Source organism: Siphateles boraxobius, unplaced genomic scaffold (genome assembly GCF_051911475.1).
Source record: "Siphateles boraxobius isolate OS27281-9 unplaced genomic scaffold, OSU_SipBor_1 130, whole genome shotgun sequence".
Classification (NCBI taxonomy): Eukaryota; Metazoa; Chordata; class Actinopteri; order Cypriniformes; family Leuciscidae; genus Siphateles; species Siphateles boraxobius.
Window position 1 is genome coordinate 10,569,207 of NW_027508734.1, and position 19,731 is coordinate 10,588,937.

General features: G+C 38.7%; 2 protein-coding genes and 1 long non-coding RNA gene across 7 annotated transcripts; 2 read left to right on the top strand and 1 right to left on the bottom strand.

The window, feature by feature from the left end:
- The first annotated feature begins 1,211 nt into the window (after window positions 1-1,211).
- Window positions 1,212-2,235, top strand: LOC143736567 (uncharacterized). The gene is made up of 3 exons (XR_013203482.1): window positions 1,212-1,314; window positions 1,453-1,508; window positions 1,695-2,235. It is a non-coding gene; the product is annotated as an uncharacterized LOC143736567 (long non-coding RNA).
- A 1,853-nt stretch (window positions 2,236-4,088) lies between these two features.
- Window positions 4,089-6,299, bottom strand: nitr9 (novel immune-type receptor 9). The gene is made up of 4 exons (XM_077227261.1): window positions 6,197-6,299; window positions 5,755-6,099; window positions 5,183-5,527; window positions 4,089-5,105 (listed from the first exon to the last, which is right to left on the bottom strand). Exons 1-4 carry the CDS (start codon window positions 6,231-6,233, stop codon window positions 4,891-4,893), a joined length of 942 nt encoding a protein of 313 aa, XP_077083376.1. The 5' UTR covers window positions 6,234-6,299; the 3' UTR covers window positions 4,089-4,890.
- Window positions 6,300-17,163: 10,864 nt separating this feature from the next.
- Window positions 17,164-19,679, top strand: nitr10a (novel immune-type receptor 10a). 5 transcript variants are annotated; one of them, XM_077227866.1, is made up of 6 exons: window positions 17,164-17,230; window positions 17,382-17,732; window positions 17,810-17,926; window positions 18,075-18,224; window positions 18,367-18,401; window positions 19,314-19,679. In XM_077227866.1, the coding sequence occupies exons 1-6, from the start codon at window positions 17,188-17,190 to the stop codon at window positions 19,419-19,421; spliced, it is 804 nt and encodes a 267-aa protein (XP_077083981.1). In that variant the 5' UTR covers window positions 17,164-17,187; the 3' UTR covers window positions 19,422-19,679. The 5 variants fall into 5 exon arrangements, with proteins under 5 accessions (XP_077083981.1, XP_077083984.1, XP_077083982.1 ...); XM_077227869.1 differs by having other exon boundaries at window positions 18,196-18,224; XM_077227867.1 differs by having other exon boundaries at window positions 17,897-17,926.
- The last annotated feature ends 52 nt before the right edge of the window (window positions 19,680-19,731 follow it).

Below are 19,731 nucleotides of genomic sequence, written 5' to 3' on the forward strand. Positions count from 1 at the left end.
GTCACACCAACACCGACTGGAAGCTGCTCTTCTAGAAGATTTTTGAAGATAGTCAGAGAATAGGAGTGAACAGGACCTCTATTCTCCGAAGCAAAAACATATCTGCATGTTGCCAGCGTCCTTCTTTATATACCCACGAGGTGGGGCAGAGTTACGGCATCCAAAATCCACAGACCCATGGCATTTCTTTGCCATTGGGTCATTTTGTAATACTCGAAGTTGATAGGCTTTCTAAGCGAAACCCCATTCGTCGTCGCAACGTAACTCGTAACCTGTTGTGGGATAGAGGTAGGTTGGGAATATACCCTCTCTCATGCTTTTTGGGTTGATTTATCTGAACGTTCTCCTGAACTTTTTAATGTCTGTATTTCCTTTGAACTATATATATTTTATGAGGTGTAAGGTTTTGTAGCCTCACCACAAAGTTAAAGCAAACGTACTTTCACACACTAATGACCGCCCTTCTTCAGATGAAAGGTGATAAGGTGGTCTATAAAAGGCACTGCTCAAAGCCTCAGAGCTCTGATCATATGGTCTAGTGCGACGCTATCTAGTTGAAACTCTTCATACGCAACATGTGTAAGTTCATTTCCTTTTGAATTTATATCACATTGTCAGTAATTGAGTATTGTATGCATATTTATTTAAACAGGCCCACTCATGGTTTTTCTCTGTAGGTGAACCATTTGTAGTAAAATGTGACTCAAGCTTTTATAATATACAAGAACATAATTACTTCATTCTTAGTATTGAAAGACCAACAGAACACGTACATTATCAATGTACACGGAGTAACCAAACCAATTGTGGATTAAGACTTATTTTAAAAGGTAAGAACTACTGCAGTGATTACTACTAAAATTGCATATAAAGTTTTTTTGTATGAAGCGTATTAAGCGAAAAGAAAAGACATGTACTGTACTAGATAGGATAATATGTCCAAAGCATGTCCACCATGCAACACACATTAAAAAGTACTTTGCACATAAGTTCTATATTTTTTAAAGTGATGTTATTTTTCAAAAATCGCTTATTTTCAGACTTTGCTTTGATATAATAATAATAATGATATTCAACTTTGTTTTAATATTCACTTGTTTTGGGGCATTATTTGTTTCTTGTAAATTATTCAAATGCTAGCATTTTTTTCACCATTTACCTGACCAAAATGTTTCCTGCATGTTTTAGAAAATCAAGCTCAAAACTGGTCTTACCATGCGGTGTTTGTCTTCAATACTCTCATTTTGCTGTTGAGTGGAATAATCAACATATTTCTATGTAAAAGACTGAGAAGAAAGAGTGAATTGCATGCAGGTAAATTTCCACATTGTAAGGATGTTTAAATGTTGTCTGTATGAAAGGGCTCAGTTGTGGTCAGTATTTCTTGTTTTATGCCCATTATTTTAATTGTTTTACCATCCCGGCATAACAGCAAGTTTCAAAATGTTTCAGAAGTTTCTGACCCATCTCCTCCAGACACACCACACTCTGATGCCAGTTCTTCTCTTGTAAGTCAGAAGTTTTATGACTATAGCACTAACATTGATGCTTTGGGAAGACACTTTATCTAATTCATTGCATTGAAATTGAACCCATGACCTTAGTGTTGCTAACGCTATGAACTGTTTGAGAAACAGAAACACAGCAGATGAAGTTGCTGTGCTGCAGTGCTGTCCCTTTTTCTCTCCTCACAGAATCGAGTTAGTCTAGACCTGAACTACACAACCCTGCAATTACCTGAAGACGACACAAGTAGAGAGAGCTCAGCGACTGAGCGAAGACAGACAAGAAGGAATGCAATCTACTCCAGCCTTAAATGCCATGTGCAAAACATCACTGAAGAAAGCTGAGCCATTTCTTATCCTTCTCATTTTGTTTTCAAGTGATAAATACAGCACAGTTGTTTAAAACCTATAAAAACATTTTGGGGTTACAGCATTATTTTTACTACAGATTTAAAGAAATCAAAATATGGTTTAAAAACAGATCTTATCATTATTAAATATATTATAGACACATTACAGACACTTCTTTACCCCTGCAATATGTATTTTCATGCTTTCAATATATTTTGTAACATTATTATTAAAATTGCATTTCTGTTTGTGGACAGAATGGAAGTTCTGTCGCGCATGTAAGATTCTGCTCAGATTGTAATTCAGGAACATTACAAACAAATGTTTGTATTTTTGTGATAATATAAATAAAGTGAATGGAGTATGATCATCATTCAAACAGGAAAACAAGAGTTTATATAAAGGTCAGACATTCTTAACAGGATAACTGAATAATAATACTTTGCATTACAAATGCCTTCTTCATTTTTACATTTAGTTTTAAAGTTGTGGTGGCCTGTTTTTTGTTCTTTAAGCCACAACATATAGCCTTGAGCAAACTTTAAAAAATAGGCCACTTAGCTTTCCATCCTGTCTCTGAAACCACATATATGTGTCTGTCTTAGTATTTGGTTCTTGTGGGCAAGTACAAGGGTCTCTACAGCTCATTAGATATAAATATGCATTTTTGCGTCTGACCCCATTTCAAGACACAGAAGAAAGCAAACATGGAAAATATAGCATCAGAAATACTGGTCAACTTTCAATCATCATCATTATAATTTCTGAACCCTTCAGCTTTGAGATATTGTAATAATTTGTATATTATGAAATGTGCCTTGTTTAAAAGAACCATCACAATCTCCTGACACTGCATAGGCTATATAGCACGAGTTCATGCTTTTATTTGGCGTGCTCTTTATACGCCAAAGTAATCTTTTACGTACATCTGGTATGCAAAATTTACCTGTTGGGTAGAATTGGTTGGGTAAGTATAGCGCATATGCGTAAAATGCGTATGCGCAAAAAAATGTGTATCATATGTACGCTAAAAAGTGCATTTCGGATGAACGTAAAAGGTAATTTCTGCGTATAAATAGCACTCAAAATTGAAGCATGAACTTGTGCTAAAGATATGCAGTATCAGGAGATTGGACTCAAAAGAACATATCAGTTTTTATTAAATATTGATCAGAGGCTATTTGACACCTCTTAAAAATGTATGGTGTGTAAAGTAAAATGTGGGTCCCACTTTATATTAAGCGGCTTTATGTACTATGTGCTTACATCGAAATTGTACTTATATTTTGAAAATACCTGCATGTAATTACAGCTGAAATGAATTTATGTAATTACATCTGTAATTTTGACCTTTCCTTACACCTTAACCCAGCCTTAAACCTACCCATACCACACACACCTGACCCTAACCTTTCCCGCCGTATCACACCTCAATAGCAGCTAAAGTGTTTTACAATAAAACATGAACACAATGAGTACATTGTACTTATTTTTCGATGTACTTAAAGCCACTTAATATGAAGTGGGACCAAAATGTGTTCTAAAACCTAAAATGTTAACTTCCTTTTAGCTTTTATTCATATGGGTTATTGAATTTACATTCTTAGCATATGCCTTTTTTCTTTTGTACAATATAAGGTTAATGATGTAAATTAGTTTAGCATGCATTATCACAATAGAATAAAACGGCACAGCTGATGTCATTAGCTAATGTACACAATGTAGCTTCTCTCATCCAGTATGTATATACATTATCTACTGATAACATTAACCGTGCCTTAATAGGAATCATATTTTTTATATTTCTATACAATATTAAACAGATGACTTATAATATGTTAAAGGCCTGTTGCATCTTCTAAGCACTGTTATACGGTAATGCGTATGTTCTCATGGTTATTTTTCTAATTCCACTTACAGATTTTGCTTGCATGTCCAGTAAATAAGGAGAAAGTTTCCTGTACAATACAAACTACCAGAGGTTCAACATTTTCTGGGCGTGAAATACTCTTTCTATTTCTGTTATTATAGCGTTTCTATTAGAACTATGTTGTCAAATATAGCCCGTTTAATCTTTTAGGTTGTATTTTTTAACATGTTTGTGTTCTGAAAAACATCTATTCAAACCATCTTTTTCAGATAACCAAATATGGATTAGCAGTGCTCCAATTACGGTTCGATTTCATAATAAAGGCCGCTAGCTATAAAGAACAACAGGTAGAAGAGTCAAAGTGGGGTCACTTTGCTTTATTTGAAGAGATAGAAAACAACAAATATCCCCTTCCATTTTCAGTTTCCTTCAAACAATCAGACCCAGGAACTAAATGGACAGCATGATGGAACAATTTATGAAATGGGAGAAAAATTATACATTTGAATGCTTTTGCGTTCTCTTGGTAGAAACTTTGCATTTAATCGCAAAGAAAGAGTGAATGCAAAGTTTCTTAAGGGAACACAAAATATTTGCGAGAGAACGCTAAAACATTAAAATATTTTTTTTTCTCATATCTTATATTTTTCCTCCCATAATCATGTCCCTTTAGGGATTCAGTAGCTCCTCATGTGACCCACAACAAAAACAAACAAATATGCAAAAAGGGATGCAAATGTTAGTTACTACTTTCGACTGGTTCATCTGGACTGCCAATGTAGTTACAGTGATTAAAAAAAACAGCTGTTTGGGCTATTATTTTATGGACATACTTTACTGTACTGAAAGGCTTAATAGGTGTAATGTCTACTTATTACTTTAATGGTTAAATTAATCAAGAGCAAAATTAAAAATATAAATGTGTATATTACATGCTATAAACTTTGTATTTTTTGACCAGTTTTAAAGTTTTATTACATTTTTGTTCCTGAATTCTACCATTCCGCTGGGATCAGGATAAAACAGATTTTTTTGGATCAAAAATCTTAATAAAATCCTTACTACAAACTGACGATGTGATCCAGATCAAAATCAAGACTTTTTTTTTTTTTTTTTGGCCAACCCATTTTCAAGATTTGATTCAATCCAATAGCCGAAATACAATCAGATTACTTTTGAACAACTGGGCCCTGGTCTTCCCTCTGGTCGGGATCGTCGATCTCGGAAAGCCATGGCAGACGGAGAACAGCCCTCTTTCGACATTCTGTTTGAATTCATGCAGTAATAAACAGTAACTGTGGCAACAGTGATTAAAAGAAGGACTGTTCTAACAATGGAAAGAAGAACAAAAGTCATCATCTGTTCTGTGGAATCAGCACCTGAAATAGGAAAAATTGTAGATAAAGTATAACACATCGTAAAACTGCTACCATCCCCCACCAAAAAAAAAACATACCCATAATGTCCGGTTTGGTTCCGTCCCCGAGCAGCATCTCCCCACATGCAGCAACAGTGCAGTAGTAAGTCCCAGCATCAGCCAGACTGAGCTCCTTCTTAGAGAAGCTGTAGACGCATCTACGTCCTGTAAAACCGGCTTCAGAGATCCAATCACACGGATCAATACTCGATCCATGTGCCCTAATAACTCTTGGATGAGATTCTTCTGATTCATATATGAGCCAGTACACGTGGTGGTTTCCTACACAGTTCTGATTCAAAACTGTGCACGTTAGATTCACTGAATCTCCAGATTGTGATTCAATGAAAGCGTGTTGTTTTACATCAGTGTAGCTTTTCATCCCTGTATGAAAAAAGGTTATACAGTATATTCATGAAGAACGTATATTAACCAAATCAAAATATATCACGAATTTCATTATTGAGACAGTTTTATGTAAGACATCATGGACTAACTGATGTATACATTGCATTCACACATGGCATTCAGTTAATAGCTTCAATAACTAAACTATTATAAATACTTATATTAAAAACAATTAAATTATAGGTAATCAAAACTATAATTACCTTTAACTATCAACTCTGTGCCTTCGACGAATTCCATTACGTTGGAATAAGCGCTTCCACAGTAGTATGTTGCAGAATCTGAGATCTGTATGTTTCTTATCACCAAATGATGCACACCCTTTTCATTCAGCACAGAGAAACGTGAATCATTCTCAAAATTATGGTAAAACCTGACATTATGATCATACTTGTAAATGGTGGAGATGAGCCCGGGATTCTGTCCAGGTTCATGCTTGTACCATGAGAAGTGCATGGCTATTTGGCTCTGGTAAACGCAAGGTAAATGAATTGTTTCTCCCGGTTTAGCAAACACAGGTGGGTTATTCAGGTATGTTGCAGTAAAACCTAAAAGAAACATGACAAATAACAAGCAAAAATTGTTTAGCTTAAATAGCTAAAGTAAAAACATTTCAGTTTTGACATTAAAGACAGTTCAACTCACCAATTAGAAAGAGAAGGAAAACTCCAATGTTGATCATATCTGGATGGATTTATCCTATTTCTGAATGAGTACAAAACAGGTGAGTGATGACTAAATGAACATCACCAGAGAAGTAATGAACGATGTGAGCGGATGTGTTGTGTTTGTCAAAAAAGTGCTGAACCAGATTTCCCCCCCCCACTGACCTTTTCCTACAGACTTGATTTCATATTATATTTTTTTTACATCTGAGACATAATTTCTCATAAGTAACACCAGTTGCCGCCGTCAGTAAAGACTGATTACATGTCTAATTTAAATAGGTTTGAAAGAAGTATGTTTCTGGAAAATGACTTTTAAAAAATGTAAAAGACAAAGGCAGTGTGCTAGTTGTGGTTTTCTGCTGGTCATGCGGTAACTTGACCTTCTTAAGTTCTAAGTAAGTGTTTCTTGATTACCCAATGATGACAAATAAACATGTGATCACAAAAGTGTGCTGTCATCAAAACTGCGTTCTGACAGTGTATAAATGTGTGAATGTCAAGCATCTCTCTGCAATATTGTCAAGTGGGTCTGATATTATACGAGCTCCTTTTAAGAAGCTACATTAAAACATTAATGAAGAACTGAATTGCAATGCTCTACAATGACCACAACAAAAATCACTCACATGCACTAGTCTAATAATTGTGGCTTCACACGCACGCGTGCATCACAAGACCACAAGTGTGACATCTGCCATAAACACCCGTGTAGTGTAGTTTCTTTGAGTGAAGGGACTTCACGGCAAATATCTCAAACAGACACTGTCTTGCCAAAATTCCTTTTATCTTTTTGAATAGCCTGAAACATCATCACTTGAGTAATTCAAAAATTAAATATTTTAAAAAATCCATGAATGCACACATATCACCAATGCCTAGTTGTGCAAAATTCCTTTTTTAAGAATAAAATTAACCCTTTAGTGATAATACACATAATTATGACCAATGGTTTTCTTATCTCTTTGCAACCTTTAAAGTTGACATGCATAAAATCCCTATTATTTAGACGTGTATCTGAGTGAAAAGGCTTCTCAAATGAGAAAAAAGAAGAAGGCCGGAACTTGATTTTGTTCATGGGGAATTGATTGGATGGTTGTGGTTTGCTATTGGTCGATCTCATGTGAGTGACAGGTTTTCCCGCCCTTGAACCAAAAAAGACATCATCAGAGAAGAGATGCTGCAAGTGAAGCAGGAAGTTATTTTAATCAAAGATTATGAGGGCACATTATTTTGTTTAATTTTGTTATAATTATGTGCATCGATAAACCATTTAAATACTGCGATATTCCATAAAAATTAAAAAATAAACAAGAATTGTCGTTTTTGAGTTCATGGTGACTTCAACATAATCTCCATCATACATAATTATGATAATTTTCTATCTAACTGTTGCGGCCCTTGGCTCCTCAATAAATGGCAGAGAGTCTCTAACGGGTGCAGTAATTATTTATTCTTCCAAAATCAGCGTGAGCACCGTGAAAACTAGAAGTAAACACAAATAATTTTCTCACTTAACACATACACTTTCCTGATACAAGATAAACAACAAAATAATTTCCAATAACAGTCAAAATAGACATTTTACATCCTTGAAGGCTTTTATACATAGCAAAATGAATACACACCTTACTCCGCTCACCAAGGGTGCAAGTTTTAGATTTGCTGCTTTTCAGAATTAGCCGCTAGCTTGAAGGTCTCTGAACTAAAACAGCACACAAATGTGTGGATATAAGACAAAGCAAACTTCACCAAAACACCATGAAAAACGGAAATACATAAACTAATTAATATTGTAAAGTTAACAGCACCAGGATTTCACAATCTGAGTCAACTTACATGTCCAAGATCTTCTGAGATGAGACAAGTCAGGCAAGTGCAAAACGAATGATCAGTTATCCAGATTCCAGGGCACACAGCCTTAAACCCAGTCACATAAATTACCTGACTGAGAATGCACTACCTCTAGCGGCCTCCAGTGGCCACTTACACTCCCACCAATCATGTTATGATAAATGAACTCAGCATGGAAAACAAAACAGTTACTCATACATGATTTCTAGAGTTCTGTAACTGCCTAAGTATAGAGCTATAGGTCACAAATAAAAATAGGGTCACCTTGAATAAAACCATTAAACCAACATGTCTGATGTAAGTGTACTTAAACTTGACAGACCGTTAATTGTTTTCAAGGAGGAGCACCAGCTTTTGGATCGGCCTTTCAATGATTGAGGGCTTACATCGGTGGTTCTGTTTCTGTGTTAGTTTCCGATCCCCAACTTGTACCTTTACCCGACGAACTAAGCCATCTGACCCTTCTGTAGTTTCAACCACTCGTCCTAGTTGCCACTGATTCCTTGGGAGTGTATCTTCCATTATGATGACTATGTCGTCCACTTTCAAGTTGCGCCGGGGTACATGCCACTTTTGCCTAATGGACGTATTTAGAAGGTATTCTTTCTTCCACCGGCTCCAGAACTGTTCGGTTAAATATTGTACTCTGCGCCATCTTTTTGCAGCGTACACATCTTCCTTTACGAACTTTCCGGGAGGTGGTAAGGCAACCTTAGCTTTCATCAGGATAAGGTGGTTTGGAGTCAGCGGCTCTGGTGCCATAGGATCATTGATTCCATCAACGTTTAAAGGGCGACTGTTGACGATGGCCATAGCTTCATAGAACAGCGTTCTAAGGGAGGCATCATCTAGTCTACCGGAACACTGAGCGATCGTAACATTCAGCACATTGCGGATGGTCCGAATTTGTCGCTCCCACACACCGCCTGCATGACTCGCTGAAGGAGCATTGAGAATGAACTCGCACTGTTTATCCGCCAGAAAGGCTTCCAGTGCCTCTGTGTCACATTGCTTGAGGGCTTCCTTGAACTCATTCTTCGCACCCACAAAGTTTGTGCCCTGATCACAGAGGAGTTGGCAAACAGCTCCTCTAAGACTAATAAAACACCTTAAAGTGTTAATGAAGGTGTCCGTGGACATGTCTTCAAGCATTTCAAGATGGACTGCTCGAGAAGACAGGCATGTGAATATGAGTCCATATCTCTTGCACTCTTTGCGACCTCGCTTGGTGATAAATGGGCCGAAGCAATCCATTCCGCAGAACATGAAGGGAGCTGAGACTTCACAGCGTTCTCTGGGGAGTTCAGACATTCGTTGCTCCTCAACTGGTCGTCTGAGCTTCCGACATTTTACACATCTATGTATCAACTTGGCGACTAGTTTACTCCCACCAATGGCCCAAAATCCATTTGACCTGAGTTCCATTAAGGTCTGGCTCCGACCCTGGTGGCAGATCTGGGCATGGTAGTGTGACAGGATAAGCTTGGTGATGTGACTGTCCTTTGGGAGAATGATGGGGTGCTTTAGTTCATGACTGAGGGATGATCCCTTAAGTCTTCCGCCAACGCGAAGAAGTCTCCCATCCAGAATGGGGTCGAGACAAAGAAGAGGACTGGAATTTGGAATTATGTCCCCATGAGGGCTCCTTTGCAGTGCCTTTAGCTCTTGAGGGAAGGCTTGCTGCTGGACGAGCTGAATTACCACCTCAGCAGCCCTCCTACGTTCCTCGACCTTCACAGTTTCACCGTGATATTTTAGCTTAGATCCTAGTCTTTTGATTCTTGCAACCACCTTAACAAGCATTGTCCAGGTGGAAAACCGGCTCAGGCGACTTAGAACGTCGCTCCAGTCGCTGACTTGAGTTGCAAACACTTGAATCGATTTAACTTCGGGATCACCTGTGAGCAACTCGGTTGAAGGCCTAGGTGTAGGTAGCACTTCCTGTTCCCATAGAAACTTGGGCCCTGATAACCAGCGAGTCGAAGAGATGTCTGCTGCATGAAGACCTCTAGAGGCGTGGTCAGCTGGGTTTTGTGCTGTATCTACGTAGTTCCATTGATTTGGGTCTGTAATCTCTCTTATCAATTGAACACGGTTTGCCACGAACACATGGAACCTTCGTGCCTCATTGTTGATGTAAGCCAGCACTACTTGTGAGTCCGTCCAGAAGAGTTCTTCTTCAATTTTCATCTCAAGTTCTGCCTTAAGCATAACACTCATCCTGGCTGCGGTGACTGCGGCTGAGAGTTCCAATCTTGGGATGCTGATGATCTTCGTAGGTGCCACCCTCGCTTTGGCCATTACAAGACTGCAATGAACCTCGTCCTTGTCGTTTTTGTATCTGAGATAGGAAAATGCACCATATCCTGCGTTACTGGCATCTGAGAAGTGGTGCAGTTCCACCCTAACAATTTTACCAAAGTTTTGAGGATGGTAACATCTGGGTATGGCGACTTCCTTTAAGCTCTGTAGGCCATTCTTCCACTCCTCCCACCGTGAACGCAAGTTCTCAGGAATAGGATCGTCCCATCCAATACCTCTACGACATAGCTCCTGCAGGATGCACTTGCCACTCAAAGTGAAGGGAGCTACAAACCCGAGTGGGTCATACAGGGATGCAACGACTGACAATAGACCACGGCGAGTTGGGGGGTGGTCCTTTGCGTCAATGTTGAAGCTGAATGTGTCGTTCTCTGATGACCACTGTATGCCCAGTATGTGTCCTTCTGGTGTTGCATCTGGATTAAGGTTGAGAGGATCAGTGGTTACTGCCCTTTCTGAGGGTGCCACACAGGAGAGGACCTCCATTTGATTTGAGTTGAACTTGTGCAGACGTAGACCTGCACTTTTGCACAGTTCCTGTGCTTCGACAATTAGTTCCTTAGCTTCTTTGACTGTTGGAACACTGGTTAACCCATCGTCCACGTAGAAGTTCTTCTCTACAAATACTGAAGCTGTCGAGTGGTCAACCTTGTGTTGCTGTGCCAGATACTTAAGACCAAAATTGGCACATCCAGGGGAGGACGCAGCACCGAAAATGTGGACTGTCATTCTATACTCCTGCGGTTCTATTTCTAACAATCCACCCTCCCACCAGAGGAACCTTAGGTAGTTGCGAACTTCGGGTGAGACACTGAACTGGTGGAACATCCTCTCGATGTCACAGATCACAGCAACTGCTTCCCTTCTAAAGCGACAAAGGACTCCTACTAAAGAGTTAATTAGGTCGGGGCCTGTGAGTAGAGTGTCGTTTAGAGAAATCCCCCGGAACTTTGCCGAGCAATCAAACACAACTCTTAATTTGCCTGGCTTCTTGGGGTTGTACACCCCGTGATGTGGAATATACCACACAGTCTCTCCCTCCAAGAATGGAGGAGCTGGCTCGGCATCACCTTTCTTGATAGTTTCTTCCATGAAGGCAGTGTAATGGTCGAAATACTGTTTGTTGGCTTTTAACTTCTTCTTAAGATGTTGCAGCCGAACAGTAGCCAGCTTCTTATTGTTAGGGAGAGCCGGCGGACAACTGCCCTTGAAAGGGAGGGGAATCTCAAAATGTCCATCCTTTTTCTGCTTAATGTTATCACTAAGGAGCTGTATAAAATGAACGTCATCCTGAGACACGTACTTGTCCTCATAGCTCCTCTCGTTGAAGTCTGATTCCAGTACTTTCAGCACATCGGTGGCCACTGGCACCTCTTTCACTGCAACACGATGCACAAAGCTCTCGTTTCCTTGTCTATCCAAGTGGGGATTGGCGGACCCTATAATGCTCCAGCCAAGCATTGTCCTTTGCGCGAAAGGTTCATTTTCACCACCTGTGATGACCTCCAAGGGAGCTAGAGCTGATGGGCAATCATAACCAATTAGCAGTCCAACCTCGCAATCTTGGAGTGGATGTAACTTGTTTATAAGATGTTTCAGATGAGGCCACTGAAGCGCTGTACCTTTTGTAGGAATGTGAGACTTGTCGACTGGGATGAAGTCTCGTGTGTAGGTCTGCTGTAGTTGGATGTAAGTTTCAGAGTTGAGTCCCCGAACTTGTAGACCATACGCAGTCTTGCTTGCTATGACTGTGTTGACAGCTGTCATTGTGCTGAGTTTAAGTTGCACTGACTGAGTGTTCACATTTAGTTCGGTGACCAAATCTTCCAAGATGAACGTTGAGTCGCTCTGTGTGTCGAGTAGCGCATAAGTGAGAATTTCTTTCTGGGGCTCTGTTGTTGATGACACAAGAACTGGAACAATGCTAGAGGTGGCAGAAACGTGCTGTGTCAATGCATGGGCCATGACCTTGTGAATTTCCTTGCTTCCATGGTCTCCTGTGGCTACGGGATCATTTCTTGCAGATCCGACAGGGTTTGTGTTTCTTTCTAGGTGCAAGCAGGTTGGATGACGTCTACCACATGTACTGCAGGTGTGTCGCCTTTTACAGTCTTTGGTTGTGTGACCCTTTCTTAAGCACCCAAAACACAGGTGGTTTTCATGGATAAAGGCCTTCTTTTCATCTGTAGTCTTTGCTGCAAAGGTTGGACACTTAACAACACCATGCATTTCGTCTTTACAAACTAAGCAAGGTGGCCTTGGTTTCACGTTTTCCAGAGTTCCTGAGGTGGAGTTTTTCATTTGAGTGCTTGTGTTGAGCGCCTTGGCTCTCTTTGGAAGCCTCTCGTCCGTGCTTTTAACGTTCATCAGAAGGGGGGAGGCAATAGGGTTACAAGCTATACGAGCTTCGGTCTGCATAAACTCTGTGAAATGCACAAAACTTGGATAGTCTCCAGATCTGTCTAGCTCTTCCACAACAATACGACTCCATCTGCGCACCATCCACTCAGGCAGCTTTTTAAGGAGCTTGTGATTTTCCTCACAATCATTTAGAATACCCAGGCCCTTAACATGAGGAATGGCCTCAACACAACCTTGAAGGAAATCTGCAAACTCTCTTAATGCAATAGGGTCATTTACAGCTATCTTTGGCCACTTTGTGAGCTTGTCTCTGAAAGCCCTTTGGACAATGAATGGACTTCCATACCTATCTTGTAAGACTGCCCAGGCACCCTGATATGCCTTCTCTGAATTTCGGTAGAAAAATCCTTCAACGGCTTTGCGTGCTTCCCCAGCAAGATAACCCTTTAGATAGAGCATTTTTTCACTAGCTGGGAGGGGCTTCTGGTCGATGAGAGCCATAAAGGATATCTTCCAGTCTATGAACTTTAAGGGATCACCAGTAAACGTGGTTGGTTCCGGGACAGGTAGACGGCTTAGGGTAAGTGAGCTTGCAATTGCTTGGGCTAGGCTGACTTCCTGAGCTACTGGTGCCTCTGAGTGTGCGGGATGAGGCTGGAATGGCATTGCTTGTGGATTTAGTGAGGTTCTGAGTCCAGCATTTTGCCCACTATACTGAGTTTTATGGTCAGTCTCTTCCTCAAAGCCTTCAAAGCCATCAAAATTGTTGTACGCTCTCACCCGAGCTGCTGCTACCTTCACTTCATTGTCCGCTTGAAGCTGTTGTAACCTTGTTTTTTCCTCTTCTAGCTTAAGTTTCATTTCAGCCTCCTTTTGCTTGATTTCTGCTAGCATCTGTATTTCCTTGAGTTTCCATTCACTCTCCAGTTTGTCGAGTCTTGCCTGTTGAAAGTGTATTTTTTGCATGGCTTTTGCCTGTTCTACCTTGGCGGCCAGTTCTGCTTCTGCATCTGCACGTTTGCTAGAGGACCTGGAGGTGGCGCTTGAGTGGTTGCCTGATCCTTGTGATGACTCTGAAATTACTGTTTCTGTTTTCGTATTTCCAAAGACTGACTCATATTCATCCTTATTCAGCGCTATTCTCACCCTCTCTTTCTCTAGCTGGTCATTGAAAGCCTCATCTATGTTCTCAAGTCGCTTACTGACAAGGTCACAAATCTCAGCTGTAAGAGTGTCACATGCATCCATTCTTTTGACAATATCAGGAGTAGTGGTATGGTTGCGTCGAATGGGCTCATAATTTTGATGTACTATAGCCTGTTTGGATTTAATGTTAGTTTGAATTTTATCAAGGTCCTCAGATGAGCAGAAAGCCTTCAATTTTACTCTAAATTCCTTTGCTGTGTGTTTCCAAGCATCATAGGCTTTGTTGAATGCCTTTTCATTCCTCTTTGCTTCCTGATCATGTAATTCTTGACCCTTTGTTGTTAAACTACGGTCACGGGAGCTCGACCTGACTTGTTGTGCTTCTGGGGTCTTGTCTATTTCCTCAGCAGGTGATGACATCTTGTTGGTCTAAACGGATCTGTTTGTACTTTAAGGCCTTAGAGTGTTTTATGTCTAGACTCAAATTTGGATGAGTGGTGACTTTAACTTATCTTTAAAACTATATATTACCACTCACATCAGACATTTACAGTTTGAGGACACATCAAGGAGAGTAAACAGAAACAGCTACTGAATGTCATAAACAAGAATACTGCTGATAATCTTCAGTCAGGCAATTTTGCTCCTCAGATATTGTTAGGTTCAGGAATTAAAATCTTGAGATCACAATGACCTTATCCACACTCTTAGACTTTGTACTGGTTAACCTTACGGATCTAGCATTTACCGTATTTGTATTACACATTCAAAACCCTTCTTGGAATTATTTAGAATATGGCAGTTCTTGATTTCTCTAGAGGTCCAATGTCCCATGTGATGAATTAGCTGAGCGCATAGTCATTTAAACCTGTTGACTTTAATGTAGTGCTCCTGTATGTGTATCTGCGGTTGGTTTTACCCACTTAGTCAGACAAAGTCTCTCACTGCAGCTGTGGCATCCATATTGGCGTGTAAACATCAGATGATCTTGTGTCCACTGGCTGATGAAGACGTCTGCATTGGTGGATGACTCAGCGATAAGTTTTCACTGTTGCGGCCCTTGGCTCCTCAATAAATGGCAGAGAGTCTCTAACGGGTGCAGTAATTATTTATTCTTCCAAAATCAGCGTGAGCACCGTGAAAACTAGAAGTAAACACAAATAATTTTCTCACTTAACACATACACTTTCCTGATACAAGATAAACAACAAAATAATTTCCAATAACAGTCAAAATAGACATTTTACATCCTTGAAGGCTTTTATACATAGCAAAATGAATACACACCTTACTCCGCTCACCAAGGGTGCAAGTTTTAGATTTGCTGCTTTTCAGAATTAGCCGCTAGCTTGAAGGTCTCTGAACTAAAACAGCACACAAATGTGTGGATATAAGACAAAGCAAACTTCACCAAAACACCATGAAAAACGGAAATACATAAACTAATTAATATTGTAAAGTTAACAGCACCAGGATTTCACAATCTGAGTCAACTTACATGTCCAAGATCTTCTGAGATGAGACAAGTCAGGCAAGTGCAAAACGAATGATCAGTTATCCAGATTCCAGGGCACACAGCCTTAAACCCAGTCACATAAATTACCTGACCGAGAATGCACTACCTCTAGCGGCCTCCAGTGGCCACTTACACTAACAACTATCATCTGGGTGATTTTAGTGGTGCAAAGCATTCTGTACATGTTATAAGAAACATTTTGGATTAGCATTTGCATTAGACTCAACCAAGTGTGCAATCTTATAGACCCACCCACCATCCAGCAAAGTGTTTTTGTAGACAAAAGGAGGCTGCTGGCTATGATTTTGAAAACCACTAGGGGGCTACAGTGAGGGATGGCAAATCTGCTCAGACTTGATAATTAGATTTAACTTGAACCAACATTTGTAATACAATGGCTTGATGGGGGAAAAAAGTGCAAATAAGAATGCTACGAAAATTATTAACATGTAATGCATTCTGAAAAAGGTACTTTCATTTGACTTGCAATGGGCATTTGGAAGCTCACATGCTGCTACTGAAGGCCCAATGCACATCATTGACTGGAACATCATATTTAGTTCAGCAGGCTTGCAAACTGGTCTTTAAGGCTACGTCTACATTCATCCGGACACATTTAAAAACGGCGTTTTCATTTCAAAACGCTTTCCGCCCACACAAGCGTTTTCAAGCATTTTACAAAAGTTTCTCGTCCACACTGAAACATCGGGAAACGCTAAATTCACCTTACTGTGCATGCGTAAACCCACGTAAAATCTCACTGAGATGATACATACAGAACAAGACATAATAAAGTTATCATGCAATTGTTCTGGCAGGATCATTTTATTTAGCAAATAAAAATATCTCACCATTCACTGTCACGGTTGTGTTTAGTTAGTTTCATTTTCATGGACTTTTTGTTTATTTTCAGTCACATGTGTTCCTTTGTTCAGTTTCCCACCACACTTTAGTTTCATTTCATTTATCATCACATGTGTTTGTCATGATTTCCCTCATTTGCTTTGTATTTAAGTTACAGCATTTTCAGTGGTCATTTGTCTGGTCACGTCTATGTTAGAGGTTGTGTTTTCTTTGCCTGCCTGTTTGGATTGCTTTCAGAGTGGATTATTAAAGACTTCTGAAACTTGATCATCACCTTCTTGTCCTTCCTTCAACCTTGTGCGACAGACGCATCCTCATCGGTATCTATTGTATCTATCGGTACAATATGTGTCTCATGACTAAATGTCATAGTTTTCAAATACCTCTGTTTTCTCAGTCCACACTACAATGTGAAAAACACCGTTTTCAAATTTATCTTTGGAGAACATTATCAAAAAGCTCAGTTTTCATTGATAAAAAAACACTGTCTCAGTGTGGACGGAAGGCCAAAACGGAGAGAAAAAGATGTAGTGTTGACAAGGCCCACACAGTGCGTTCCTTTAGGCAAATAATTAACCAAATAGTCACATCACTACTCTCGTGCTAGATGCAATAGCAGAAAAGATCAATTTACAGGCTGAAAATCATGAATCTATATATATTATTTATTGACTATTTGCAGATTTAATTCATTGAGGAAATCCCAACCATTTTCCCAGCACTGAATAAAAGAAGACTTAACATGGTGCCTTAACATGGTACACATTTAGTATTTGATTATGTTCTCTGTAGAGATATCACAGCTCTATATTTTTTCAGGGGTAAAAGCCACTCCTCCTTCTTATATATAAAACATTGATATCGCCCACTTAATTTCCTTTTCAGCTCTGGTTTGACTCAGTGCACAAATGTTACGTATTTCAACAGCAGCATTATTGCTCTTTGGGACTGGTAAGGTTTATCTACTGTAAACTACATTTCTATGATGGGAGACATGTAATAAAATCTTTGGAGAGTTATTAAAATGGGGAGAGATTTTAATGTAAAAATGATGTTTAGTGTTGTACTATGGCTTTAATTCTTTTCTTTTTATGTTTTTCAGGTTTTCTCCAAGTAATGTTTTCTATAGCAAGTATAAATGCTCAGCCAGGACAAAATGTCACTATGTGGTGTGCACATGACATCCATGTTTCTGGAAACCTGTACTGGTTCAAACAAAAAAACGGTGATGTACCGATTACTGTTGTGTACATGCTATATACAGAGAGTCTTCAGAAGACAGAGCCAAAATATTTCAACACTTTCACGAAAGACCAAATTGTCATGAATCTGTTCAGCAAAGGCACAACCCTAACAATTAAGCATGCAAGTATTTCTGATTCTGGCTTCTATTTTTGTGGAGCTACGGGATATCACATGAAATTTGGCAATGGAACCAGGCTTGAAGTGAAAGGTAATCTTTTTGAATCTCAATATACTCTCATGTTTATATAATGTTTATAGCTCTTTTCCTCATTTTGTCATAAATAGCACATGTTGAAAAACACCACAGTTTAGTTACCATTATAAATGCCACAATGGTAAGTGACTCATACTGGCCAACTGTTTTTATATCAGAGACAAAGGGCAACGGAACCTCAAAAAAGGGTATGTTTATTATTTTAATATCTATATTAAGTTGAAACTGCAGGTGATTAATATCTCACTAGTTAATTCATGGGGGGAATAAGTTCTTTGTGGAACCACTAAGTGGTGTAATGAATATTGTAAAATTGAAATGTCCACTTTTTTACAGATGATGAGAAATCACCTGTGACTGAGGAGTGTCCTAGAGACATTTTTTTCATGCTGACCTTCATATTTGGTGGCTTCATTTTTTTTACATGTATTACTCCTCTCCTTTTGGCGATTATCAGGCAACATAAAAGGCAGAAGCATAAAAAAGGTATAATATTTACACATGGATAAACAGATCAATCACAAATGAAATCACAAATATAAATGTTAATCATCAATGTGGAATGAATTCTTCTAAAAATGTATTCCCAACAGCAACTGATTGTCTTTTTTTCTGTGCTTTGTGACAGCCGCTGAATGTCAAACACAACAGCACGATGACAAGGTAAACTCACCGACTTTGATTATGTTACAGGCTAAATAAAACTAATTTAAAATATCTCAAAGTAGAAATGAGAACAAGCAAATCTCTTTCTTTGTTCTGTTTCGCTCTAAAATCACTTTCATCGTACTCTTAGTGAGACACTGATTTTCTCCCAGATCACACTGGTTTCTTTGACCCTTTTATAAAGAAGAAGATGACATAAATGAATTGATTGGAAATTAATTACTGCTATGCTTCTCCATATTGGGTAGAAATTAAATGCTTATGATTTTGCCGATAATACATTTGCATGTGTTCTGCCATTTAGTAAATTTAGTTGTGTCAACAAATGTCAGCATTTGTTGCGTATTAAAGAAAAAATATACTTTTGTGTTGTTGGTATTAACAATTGTTTATGTGACCCTGGACCACAAAACCAGTCACATGGGTACATTTTTTGAAATTGAGATTTATACATCACATGAAAGCTGGATAAAATGAGCTTTCCATTATATGGTTTGTTAGGATATGACAATATTTGACCGATATACAACTATTTGAAAATCTGGAATCTTAGGGTGCAAAAATATCGAAACATTGAGAAAATCGCCTTTAAAGTTGTCCGATTGTGCTGCATTCACTATAATTGTTTATATATTTACGGTAGGAAATTTACAAAATATCTTCTTGGAACATGATCTTTACTTAATATCCTAAAGATTTTTGGCATAAAAGAAATTTATTAATTTTTAATTTTGTTGGCTATTGGACGTGAACTGTTGCTCTTTTTTTTCTTTTTCTTTTTTGGCTGTAGAATTTATATTGGGCTAAAAATAAGGAAAACAGGCTTGAGAATAAAATCTAAGACGTCATATGATGAGTTTTCTTTTTAGAATTACTGATTAGAATCTTGAAAACATTTCTTCTTTGCAGGAAACTGATTCAGTAGAATATGCTGCGGTGTATTTCTCAAACAGGAGATCCAAAACGGCAGGAAGACATACTGAGGACTCAACTGTTCTGTACACTGACTCTACTTGAAATATAAAAGAACCTCAAACTTATTATTTGTAAATTAATTATGGTTTATCATCAACACCTGAACAATATCACAGTTTTTTTATTTATTTATTAATTATCGGAGGTCAAATGGTTAGATAGAAAGCTGATGTTCCAGCTGAGGATCACATGCTCCATCACACCCTGGGCCTTCAGAGACTTGTGGGTCAGGTAAAATGTATCATGTAAAATTAATAATATAATTCAAAAATGATCAATTAAAGACATGTTCATACATAAGATGCTTTTTAGTTCTTTGCAAAGTTGATTTGGAAAAATGTATTCTCAAAAT

Coding starts and splice junctions, on each gene's coding strand:
- nitr9 (XM_077227261.1), bottom strand. CDS start 6,233: ATGATCAACATTGGAGTTTTCCTTCTCTTTCTAATTG. Junction 5,528..5,754: donor CACAGAGTTGATAGTTAAAG/GTAATTATAGTT, acceptor TTTTTCATACAG/GGATGAAAAGCTACACTGAT. Junction 5,106..5,182: donor AACCAAACCGGACATTATGG/GTATGTTTTTTT, acceptor TTCCTATTTCAG/GTGCTGATTCCACAGAACAG.
- nitr10a (XM_077227866.1), top strand. CDS start 17,188: ATGTTACGTATTTCAACAGCAGCATTATTGCTCTTTGGGACTG. Junction 18,225..18,366: donor AAGGCAGAAGCATAAAAAAG/GTATAATATTTA, acceptor GCTTTGTGACAG/CCGCTGAATGTCAAACACAA. Junction 18,402..19,313: donor CACAACAGCACGATGACAAG/GTAAACTCACCG, acceptor TCTTCTTTGCAG/GAAACTGATTCAGTAGAATA.